This window comes from Bufo gargarizans, chromosome 1 (genome assembly GCF_014858855.1).
Source record: "Bufo gargarizans isolate SCDJY-AF-19 chromosome 1, ASM1485885v1, whole genome shotgun sequence".
In the NCBI taxonomy this organism is placed as follows: domain Eukaryota; kingdom Metazoa; phylum Chordata; class Amphibia; order Anura; family Bufonidae; genus Bufo; species Bufo gargarizans.
The window spans coordinates 521,223,936-521,236,118 of NC_058080.1; the positions used below are offsets into that span (position 1 = coordinate 521,223,936).

The 12,183-nt window shown below is 43.9% G+C and overlaps 1 protein-coding gene across 1 annotated transcript in view; it reads right to left on the minus strand.

Moving 5' to 3' along the window:
• Positions 1–2,641: 2,641 nt before the first annotated feature.
• The window catches only part of LOC122933833 (clustered mitochondria protein homolog), a 56,418-nt gene continuing 46,876 nt past the window's right edge, over positions 2,642–12,183 (minus strand). The window contains exons 23-26 of the mRNA XM_044288905.1: positions 9,320–9,413; positions 8,337–8,471; positions 5,619–5,692; positions 2,642–5,509 (exon numbers count right to left, since the gene is read on the minus strand). Coding sequence (XP_044144840.1) covers positions 4,819–5,509; positions 5,619–5,692; positions 8,337–8,471; positions 9,320–9,413 — 994 coding nt within the window. The 3' untranslated portion in view covers positions 2,642–4,818. The remainder of the gene's footprint in view (positions 5,510–5,618; positions 5,693–8,336; positions 8,472–9,319; positions 9,414–12,183) is intronic.

Sequence of the window (12,183 nt, forward strand, 5' to 3'; positions counted from 1 at the left end):
GCCTAACTTCTAGTGCCTATTATGTCACATAAATAGTAAAAAGGGTATAGAAAGTATGTTACAAAAATGAATTAAAGGCCATTTAGAATACGTTAAAACAAAGTTAAAGGGGTTATCTGGGAATTGATATTGATGACCTATCCTCAGGACTCCCCTGACCACTGCCTGTGGATAGGTTATCAATACCATTTCCTAGATAACCCCTTTAAATAAAAGGTCCTGTTACCCTTTAACGTCTATGACATGTCTCCCTCTAGTTATATATGAGCCAGGTTCTCTTCTGATACTTCAGTTTTATCTTACCTCACGAATACAACAGTAATGTTTTCTGGGAAAAAAAATAAAAATATCTAGGAAAACGGAGCATATTGGAGGAGAACCATAATATATATAAAATAATATTTTGTCCAATTCCATTCACCACGATGTAGCAGCGTTGAAAATTTACGCTTTAATTCACATTGCTAAAAATATTAATAAAATGCAAATAGTCCAAAAAAGGTCAGACTGCCAGGTTTATTAAAAAGCATATAGTAAATAGACAGTACAAAAGAAGTAAAAATTACAATAATAAAACACAACCAACATTTTGCATAGTTAAATGTATCTCCGGTTGAGCCTCTTCATTCCTGTGTCAAAAGACCACTGATTGACCGCTCCGCACATGTAAACTCATGATGATCCAAAGCCATGTAACGTGTAGGGGAGAACACTTATCTACAGACCGGTCACACACTCTACCGTATGGTTAATACATTCTTATAAAATGTGAGCTAGTTCCCGACAAGGGTGCTGCCAATCACCTGATGAACGATGGGCTGCATATCATGCTGTGTGAACAGTGACCAGAAACAACGAAAATGAACAGCCATCGCTTGTCCCCATAGAGTTGGAGGTGACCGCGGCATCTAAATGCAGCTCTTCACCTCCTGCTGAACAGTTCCTTCCTGATAACTGTCTGCTAGTCAGCGCGGTGTAAGTGTGCCTTTAGCCTGCCTTTCAAGGTGCAGTACCTGTAATCACTGAAATTGTTCCATCTAGTTTAGGCCTCATGCACAGGCCCGTTGTTGTGTTCAGTTCCGCAAAATGGGGTTCCGCTCTTCCGTTTTTGTTTCTGTGTGTCTTCCTTTATCTTTGGAGGATCACCAGACATGAAGGAAAGTAAAAAAAAAGTCTAAGTCAAGTTTGCCATGCAAATGATAGGAAAACAACGGACGCGGACGACAATCTTGTGTGCCTACGTGTTTTTTCACGGTCCCATTGACTTGAATGGGTCCGTGAACAGTTTTCCATGAAAAAAATAGGACAGGTTATATTTTTTTGACGGACTGGATCACGGACGCGGATGACAAATGGTGCATTAGCAGAGTTTTCAACTGACCCATTGAAAGTCAATGGGTCCGCAGAAAATCACGAAAAACTGAACAACGGACACGGAATGAAACAACGGTCGTGTGCATGAGGCCTTACAATGATGAATATTAGATTGGTTCACTTAGTAGACTTATTGGCTGGCAGAGAAGTAGTCCTCTTGACCCTATTCACTTCTCTGTAATATAGTGTGTAGTGTTGAGCGAACTTGGGTTTTAAGTTCGGCGTCTAAAGTTCAGGTTATGGATTCTAAATTCTGTTATGGTTCATGGTAGCGGAATCCATAACGCGATTTTTCGATAACCCGAACTTTAGACGCCGAACTTAAAACACAAGTTCGCTCAACACTAATGGTGTGTAAACATACACTGAAACCTGCCTAAAATGTAAAGGCACCAAAGGCTTACTAAGCTAAAATGTGCCAGAATTCTGGCTTAAAGGGGGTTGTCCCATTCCAACTACTCATCCCCTATCCTGTGGGATGTCTGATCGGCAGGTGTCCCATGCGCGCTGCCTCTCCATTCAACTCTATACTCCCGGAGACAGCAGAGTGCAAGCCGCCTGCTATCTCCAGCCCCGTAGAGTTGAATGTGGAGCAACAGCAAAAATGCCTGTCTGCTGCTGCATTTAAACTGGCGAACACAGGTCCTTATTGTAGTCATTAGCCAGGGCCCCAGCGGTCGGCCCCCTCCTAATCAGACCAGCCCCCTAAGGTGTGGTCAGTTGTGATAGAACAACCCATTTAATTCGCGCTAAAGAAACTGTCATAAATGCCATACACCCTATTTATTATGTGTCCTAGGCACTTTTTGTGCTTCACTCAATGAGGAGGTGTGGCTTAGTGGTAAAGGGGAGTGTCTTACAGAGTGAATTTGCGCTAAAATTCTGACACAGGGTATGCCAACCAATAGGTGGGGTAAAGATAGATAAAAGTATGTAAGGATGCACCATAGTCATTATACAGCATGAGGCAGCGTCTTTAGACTGCCCCAATATGTCTATCCACATACAGCATGTTATGGCGACGTTTCACTTTGAAAGTGCTGAAAAGGTAAGGTTTTTCACTGAAGCCCCATTCAATTCTATGGGGCCAGGGCTGCGTGAAAAACACAGAACATAAAACATGCTGCGTTTTTTTTTTACGCAACGCAGAACTGATGTGTGAAAAAAAAAACGCTCATGTACACAGACCCATTGAAATGAATGGGTCAGGATGCAGTGCGGGTGCTATGCGTTCACGTCACGCGCGCGGAAAACTCGCTCGTGTGAAAGGGGCCTAAGAGATCTGGAATGTATTGTATAACACTGACATAATGCTGTCAGTGTTATCCAATACATTCCAGAACTGTAAGGGTTAAACAGCATGATAAATCACTATAATGCTATGCGACCCATTCAGTTCATTACGGGTGCTACTCTGTTAGTCCAGGGCGTGACACCCACTTGTCTGAAAGGGGCCTAAGCCTAGATGCTCCAAATTGCACTACTTTTGGCACACTTTATGACAAAATATAGGTGCACCCTCATTGTGCGTCTATATATGTAGGTTGGGCGTACAGCGGCATTACAAAGGTGTGTGTAAACAGTACACAACACTGAGATACTGATTTAGGGGCCAGATAAGTTATATTTTTAATGAAAAAAAAGAATGATAAAAACGCCTCTTCAGGAGCCCTCTCTACGAACCACAGTGGAGAGCTACTAAGACCTCATACACACAGCCATATCCGTTTTGAGGTCCGCAAACCTCGGATCTGCTGAATGCGGATACCGGACGTATGTATACCGTACTTTCCGTGGGCCCCATTGTTGAAATGTCTGTTCTTGTCTGCAAAATGGACAAGAATAGAACATGTTCTATATTTTGCAGCATGGCCACACGGATGCAGAAAGCACATGGATGACATCCGTTTGTGGCCCCATAGCAATGAATGGGTCCATGTGCGAGGCGAAAAAAATGGGGATCGGACACAGACTGAAAATACGATTGTCTGCATGAGGCCTAAGAATCAGTGGATCCCACAATGAGGGACCCAGCCTGCGCATGTTTTACATGGAATTACCCTGCAGAGGAAATGTATGGCGGGCCACAACTTCCCTCGTCCCTCAGATGGTTGCTGAGAGTCTAGGAGGCAAGACCCACAGTGATCTGTAGATTCCACTGCTACCTTTATTTTAAAGAGGCGTACTCTTGATGAGACAACCACTTTGATGACCGCCTGTAAGGTCTTAGTGTCTATGCTCACAGTATTACCATTCTACTGTATGTAGGAGTAGCCCAAAGTCATATAAAATCACATGAACACGTTCAGCTACTGCGGCTGGTCCTGGGTAAGAACATATTGCACTCATGTGCTGCAGCTCATCTACCTGGTGTACATTGCTTCACCTGATGTGAACATAATGGCAGAAAATAATTTCTGTAAAAATAATATATAATCACTTTTACCCACTCTACCCACACATGAACATACAAATGAAGGTAAAGCATGCCACATGGTGAACAGCAAGTCACTGTTAAAGATGGTGTACTAAATTTATGTTCTCCCCTATCCACAGAATAGGGGATAATAAGATGATCACTGGGGGGTCCAACTGCCAGGACACCCACCCATCCCGAGAACTGGGTGGTAGGTTGTGCCTCTCCATTCATTCTCTGAGGGAGTACATCACACGGCTATCTCTGGCGCGCCCACAGATAATGAATGGAGTGGATAGGAGATAACTCCAGAACCTGCCCAAACCCCTTTACGCAACATTGCCACCGACTAAACATTTATATGGTGGTTGTTCTGTATGTTCTTCAATGGAGAGCTAGGTCAATGCTTCCAAATAGGGTCACAGACCAGCAATGTAGCTAGGATGGATTTTGGTGGTATGTAACCTTGAAACCTTGTGCAGGAGACTAATACCGCATCAGTGCTACTAAAAAAAAATGCAACAAACTGTCATGGTCAGCTCATTGCTCGATACACTTGTAGTATTTTTATTTATTTTTTTGCTTCCCCAAGTGACTTATGAAGGTACTGTGCCATTACCATGGTCTGCTCAGGCTTCAGGTGCAGATCTCCAAAAGGCCAGGTAAAAATATATTACACATTTTAAGGGACAGAGGTAAGTCGATTAAACACATACAGTCCTAGGACCCCTGAGATAAATGCACATATCTGAGATGTTGGTTCCTATTTACAAATTATTTTGTTACAAAAGCCCTGCTAAAAGTATGTGACACTGCAAGCAAAATGTACTCCATGTCCAGTATCATTTCCATACTCCGCTTTGAATAATTACCACAAAAATCCTGAGTCCGTTTTTGGAAAAGAAGCAGAAAAAAATGAATTGTCTTGCTATCTGGAACATTTTTGCCTTTTGATCATCCTAGGTTGGAGGAATTAATGTATTTGTCTAGCAGCTGGTCTTCTAGACCAGAAATTCACAATTATCATTTTATTTGTCATTTGATTCATTCTCAGAAACAGTCACATCATCTCTATTTTCAGCCTTGGGTCCTTCATTTTGTCCACCACTTTCTCTGGCTTTATCCCCATCATGGGTCTCACCATTTTTAGTTGCTTCCTCATCCCGACTCTTTGTTTCCTCCGTTTCATTCTCTGGCTGCTTACCCTTCTTTGTCTGACCATTATCTTGTTTCTCCACTGCATCTTTGTCTTGGTCTTCCGGTTTATCTTTCTCCTCACTGGCATCTTCAGTATGGTTTGTAACAGCTTCTTTTTCTGCAGTGACTTCTTTGGGTTGGTCTTCAGCTATGTATTTTTCTGCAGTTTCACCTGTTGCTTGGTTTTCAGCTTTATGCTTTTCTGAAGTGGCGTCTTTGGATTGATCTCCATCTTTTTCTGCCATGACATCTTTGGGTTGGTCTTCAGTTTTGTTTATCTCTGCAGTGTGACCTTTTGGTTGGTCTTCGGTATTTTTATTTTTGGAATTGTCACCTTTGGGATGATTTTCAGCTCTTTCTTTTTGTAGTTCAGCTTCAGCTAGATCTTTGATCACATCTTTTATCTTCTTGGCACTCAATGTTTGTTCTTCAGAAATGACTCCTTGTTCTAATTGCTCTTCACCACTTTCTGTGGAATTTTGATTCTGGGTATGCAGTTCTTTACTATTCTGATCATTAATTCTGCAAAGTTAAGTTAAATAATAAATATAAATGTTTCCAAACATTACTGTGGCATAACAGTTATAAGTGTCAACGCTGAGAAAACAGTAAATGTAAAGTTATCTCTTACCCAACATTGATCCGTAAAATGCCATTTAAGAGGTTCAGCTGTTGCAAGAGAGTGTCAATCCCTGGAGGAACAGTCTGTGAATATAGAGTATGTTTCAAACAAGTGCAAAGAAATACAAGTACTATTGAAGAAAAAAAGAAAGTAAGTGCCAGTAAGCACAGGTTCTTGTGGAGTACGATGAAGCAAATGTAATCCACATTGGATTAGGACCTGTACTATGCATAACACAGCAGCCTTGGGGATAGCCATAAGGGATAGAAAAAAAGCTATCCAGGGCAACATATACATTTAGGGTAATTTTCATTTCCCTATGAATATGACTGGACATGCCGTACCATCAGCTGATTGGTAGGGGTTACGGGAAACACTGATCTAATGTTGATGACAGGTGCTAAGGGTGCTGCAACAACATATCTACGTCTCTCTTTGTGTGTGTGTATATATATATATATATATATATATATATATATATACACACACACACACACATACACTGAACAAAAATATAAACGCAACACTTTCGGTTTTGCTCCTATTTTTCATGAGCTGAACTCAAAGATCTGAAACATTTTCTACATACACAAAAGACCCATTACTCTCCAATATTGTTCACAAATCTGTCTAATTCTGTGTTAGTGAGCACTTCTCCTTTGCCGAGATAATCCATCCCACCTCACAGGTGTGGCATATCAAGGTTTGCTGACGTCAACGTTGTGGATTGAGTGGCCCTTGGTAATGGTGGGGTTATGGTATGGGCAGGAGTATGTTATGGACAACAAACACAGCTGCATTTTATTGATGGCATTTTGAATGCACAGAGATACCGTGACGAGATCCTGAGGCCCATTGTGCCATTCATCCACGACCATCACCTCATGTTGCAGCATGATAATGCACGGCCCCATATTGCAAGGATCTGTACACAATTCCAGGAAGCTGAAAACATCCCAGTTCTTGCATGGCCAGCATCATACTCACTGGACATGTCACCCATTGAGCATGTTTGGGATGCTCTGGATCGGTGTATACAACAGAGTGTTCCAGTTCCTGCCAATATTCTGCAACTTCGCACAGCTATTGAAGAGGAGTGGACCAATGTTCCACAGGCCACAATCAACAACCTGATCAACTCTATGCGACGGAGATGTGTTGCACTGCGTGAGGCAAATGGTGGCCACATAAGATACTGACTGGTTTTCTGACCTCCGCCAGTAAGGCAAAACTGTGCACATTTCAGAGTGGTCTTTTATTGTGGGCAGTCTAAGGCACACCTGTGCAATATTCATGCAGTCTAATCAGCACCTTGATATGCCACACCTGTGAGGTAGGATGGATTATCTCGGCAAAGGAGAAGTGTTCACTAAGGCTACTTTCACACTGGCGTTTTGGCTTTCGGTTTGTGAGATCCGTTCAGGGCTCTCACAAGCGGTCCATAACGGATCAGTTTTGCCTTAATGCATTCTGAATGGATAAGGATCCGCTCAGAATGCATCAGTTTGCCTCCGTTCCGTCTCCATTCCCCTTTGTAGGCGGACACCAAAACGCTGCTCGCAGCGTTTCGGTGTCCATCTGACGACACAAAGCCAAATGGATCCGTTCGGACACACAATGTAAGTCAATGGGGACGGATCCATTTTCACTGACACAATCTGGCACAAAAGAAAACGGATCCGTCCCTTATTGACTTTCAATGGTGTTCAAGACAGGTATGTTAAAGATAATACACACGGATCCGTTCTGAACGGATCCGTCTGTGCAGATCCATGACGGATCCGCACCAAACGCGAGTGTGAAAGTAGCCTAACACAGATTTATACAGATTTGTGAACAATATTTGAGAGTAATGGGTCTTTTGTGTATGTAGAAAATGTTTCAGATCTTTGCAAAATGGGAGCAAAACCAGAAGTGCTGCGTTTATATTTTTGCTCAGTGTATATATAAGAAACACCTACACAACCTGGGCAATTGTAATGCTATGTGTGGCATAAACACCAACAAAAAAAGAAAGCCAAAGCCACACTTCAATAGCAAATGTAAATGCATCTTTATTGTAACATGATTGGGCTACTTTCACATCTGCGTTTTTTCTGGATCCGTCATGGATCAGCAAAAACACTTCTGTTAGGATAATACACCCGCCTGCATCCATTATGAACGGATCCGGTTGCATTATCTCTAAAATAGCCAAGACGGATCCGTCTCTAAAACCATTGTAAGTCAATAGGGGACGGATCTGTTTTCTTTTGTGTCCCAGGACACACTCAGAAACGCTGCTTGCTGCGCCTTTGTGTCCGGTATGGGAACGCATTGAAACGGAACAGAATGCATTGCGATGCACTTTCTTCAGTTTAGTTTTGTCCCCATTGACAACGAATGGGGACAAAACAGAAGCGTTTTCCCCCGCTATTGAGATCCTATGAGGGCTCTCAATAGCGGAAAGGGAAAACGCTAGTGTGAAAGTAAAGTAGCCTTAAAAAACATACGCAGCGTCTCTGCAATAGGTGGCAGCTTCCTGGAATATATAAATTATAAGTACAATGTATAATAGGGAGGAGAGAATAGACTTCCGATGAAACATCCAAAGTCGATTCACATAATACTTTGAATACTGTACTTCGCTCCATACAGTATTCAAACCAAGTATTATGTGAATCGACTTTGGATGTTTCATCCGAAGTCTATTCGCTCATCCCTAATGTATGACATACACCTGGTTACCTGGACATGAGGTAAGGTAGAAAGAGATCCATTTTTGTAGATCTCATTCATGGTCCGCTGTAAGTTGACGGCTTGCTGTGTAACGTGTTTTAGGAAGGCAGAGCTCTCTCTAGTGCGTTCATGACAATCGCCGAGCTAGAATCAAGCACAAACATGACGAAAATAAAAGGGGTTCTCCAAGACTTAGGGCTCATGCACACGACATGTGTGCTGGCCGGGCCCGTGCTGCGGATCGCAAATTGCGGTCCGGAATGCACGGGCACCGATCGTGGGGCAGCTGCATGCGGATTGCGAACCCGTTCACTTGAATAGGGTCCACAATCCACATCCCATGGTCGGTACCGCAAAAAAGGGATGGCCAGAAACACCACGGAAGCATTCTGCAGTGCTTCCGTGGGGTTCTGATCCGTGCTTCCGCACTGCATCTCCGGGTTTGTGGAACCATTCAAGTGATGTGGTGTGCACATGGGCGGTGCCCCATGTAATGCGGACCCGCCGTATGCGGGGCAACGGCCATGTGCATGAGCCCTTATTAAAACTTTTCAGAAAGCGGGGGTGGGGGCTTGTTATAGTAGTTCTCACCCTAATGTGTCCTTAAAGGGGTTGTCCAGGTTCAGAGCTGAACCTGGACAGCCCTCCATTTTCACCCAGGCAGCCCCCCTGACATGAGCATCGGAGCAGTTTATGCTCCGATGCTCTCCTTTGCCCTGCGCTAAATTGCACAGGGCAAAGGCATTTTTCTGAGTTCCGGTGACGTACCGGGGCTCTCCATGGGGCTGACAGGAACCCCGGTGACGTCACCGGCACTGATGGGCGGGATTTGGCTCTGCCCTAGCCAGTAAAACGGCTAGGGCAGAGCTAAAGCCCGCCCCTCAGAGCCGGTGACGTCACCGAACACACCGCTGGGCGGAAGTTACCGCCCGGCAGTGTGTTATTGAAAACAAAAGAGCCCGTGCCCTGCGCGGTCATGACGTTCAACTTACCAAAGCTTTGTATATAGTGAAGGTCTCTTTCTCATGTTGCATCGCTGATCTGAACTCTACTTTGCTTATGTATGCAAGAGCTATCAAATGGTGGCTGCAAAAAGAAAAAGAAAGTTTCAGACAACTATGCGGACACAATGCCATTTAGTGGAGTGGGGTACACGGGGCCTACTAGATTATGATGACCCTTTCTCTAGTGCCACTGACATGGCTCTAATGCGGCCACTGCAGATTTCTAATTGATTGTTAAAGGGGATAACTATCTGATCAGTGAGGGCTCAAATAATGTGACCACTTCATCAATTTAAAACCAGCAGCGCCCATTTTAGTGCCAGCCTTTGTGGCCCTACCCTGTCAGCGTTTGTTTAAGGCCTCCTGAACACAACCGTATCCGTTTTGCTGTTCACAAATCACGGATCTGCAAAATACTGACGCAGTCCATGTGCATCCCGCAATTTTCACAGGACCCACTGTAAAAAAGCCTATTCTTGTCTGCAAAATAGACAAGAATAGGACAGTGCGTATAATTTGCGGCCTGGCCGCATGGAAGCGGTCAGAATGGGATGACATCCATGTGCTGTCCGTTAATTTTTTTTGCAGACCTATAGAGAAGCCATTCTGACACTGCATGTATCAAATACACCACATTAAATGAAGACATTTAAATTGTCTGCTATAGTCAAAGGGATTACTATGGTTAATAACAGACATGGTCAGGTAGTTGATGGCCTCATGTACATGTTCCCCCGTGCTTTTTTTTTTTTTTGTTTGGCCTCTCATCACTCGTCTTTCTCCATCCTGTATGCAGCACTTCCTGTTGCTGTATCCAACCAAACCCATGATGCACTTCTTTTCCTGCCACACCTCCTACATTGCCCCTAACAACTCCCAATCAGTTTATAGCCCCTCCCACCCAGCTTGGTACATACACATTCCCCGATGACTGTCCCTATTGCTGCTTTGACACACCCATAGACATAACACAGCAAATAAGAGCTGCCTGGACATGGTCATGTGACCACAGCCCAGAACGGAAGATAGGAGCAATAAAAGTAAAAGAAATACATTACATAATTACCGTTACCTCCATAAATGATTATTTTAAAGGATGTTGATGCATACCTGAAAATCCCTTAAAGGGAACCAGTCAGTGTGCCTGCATAGTGTAGTAAAAGGCACACTAAATTCCAACAGTCTGAATCTGTGAATTGACATGCTGCAATCGCCTTCACTGTATAGGGTAGGGTGGCCAGACGTCCGGTTTTAGACTGGACAGTCTGGTTTTATGGCTCTGTCCGGCACAGGGCCTGGACGAACACAGGGATGTCCTTTTTAGTAGCTCACGCTCAGACAGTGGCATTGTGCTATCTGAGCATGAGCTACAACCACACACTGACTAACTGACTGACGCTTCTCTCACCCCCCAGTCCGTCACTAGAGCCGGTGGACCTGTCAGTCTGTGACGACAGGTGAGAAGACTCCAACGCCTGTAGCTCATCTGACCATCTTCAAGTACTATTTTTTTCCTTTGCTGGCAGACAGGTGCGTGGCTTAGCTGAGTCGGGGGCACGGCAAGAGTGTCCGGCTTTTGGCAGTGAAGCAAGTGGCCATCCTGGTATGGGGAGAAGAGTCTTGTCCCGATAAAAATGTATTGTTCCTGGGCAGCAGATCATATTGGGTAAATGATGATTTGTTGGTGCCGGCAGAAGGACACGATCAACCAATAAACGAGTGCTTGCTCATTCATGGGGTGACTTCCGGCACATTTTACACGGGCAGATTATCGGGAACGAGCATTTATGTAAACATTCATCCCCGATAATCTGCCAGATCATCAGTCCATGTAGAAGTAAAAATGATCTTACACATAAGCCCCTTTCTAACATTCAGCTGTACTATTGGCACACGACCTTCACACGGTCACTGATCTGGACCGCTGTTCTGTGCCAACACAAGCAGTACAAAGCCTTCTCCTGTCAAGGCTATTACTGTTGCATCAGCTGTTACTCCATAACTCCGGTAACAGCCTGTACCCTAACACATCGTCGTGGTCTGACATGGTTACACAGCGCATAGTTATAGGGTCTGCACTATTATGCCCCAAAAACACTAGCAAAAATGCCCAACTTGTGCAGCATTGTTTGTCAAATAATGTATTTGAGCAAAGGCATTTTTTAGGCATTTTTATTTGCATACGTTGCAGTATTTTTACAGTATTTTTCCTGCAATTTTTGCATTGTTTTTCTTTGAGGTTTTTTTCCCCCCAATTTTTCAGACAGTGTGTATGCTCACTAGGATTTTCTTCAACCGGCACCCCCGCAGATCAGCTGTTTGAAGAGCACCGCGGCCTCCTCACAGCATACCAAGCACAGCGCTGTACATTGCATAGCAGCTGTGTTTGGTACTGCAGTTCAGGCCCATTCATTCGAATTGAACTGAGCTGAGCCCAGGCCACGTGACCGATGAACATGACCTCACTGGTCTAGAAAGAGGCCGCAGTGCTCACTGATCGGTGCAGGTGACGGGAGATGGACCCCTGCTATGATATTAATGACCTGTCCTGAGGATAGGCCATCAATATCAAAATCTCTGACAACCTCTAGCTAACATCTGGAGCTGACATTTTTACTGCAAAAACACACAAAAAAAAGCAGGTGCAAAACACCAATAAAATTGCAAAAGTGAAGGAAAAGACCAGTAAAAAAAATGCGTGACACGACCCCTACTAAAGTATACTATTCCATCAGATTGCGGTGTACAAAAAACAGTAAATAAGTGAAGATGGTCATTCAATGGTGCCTTAAAGGGCTTGTACAAGATGAATGATCGTGCTGTATATATATGGTAATTCGCAATATAATCTA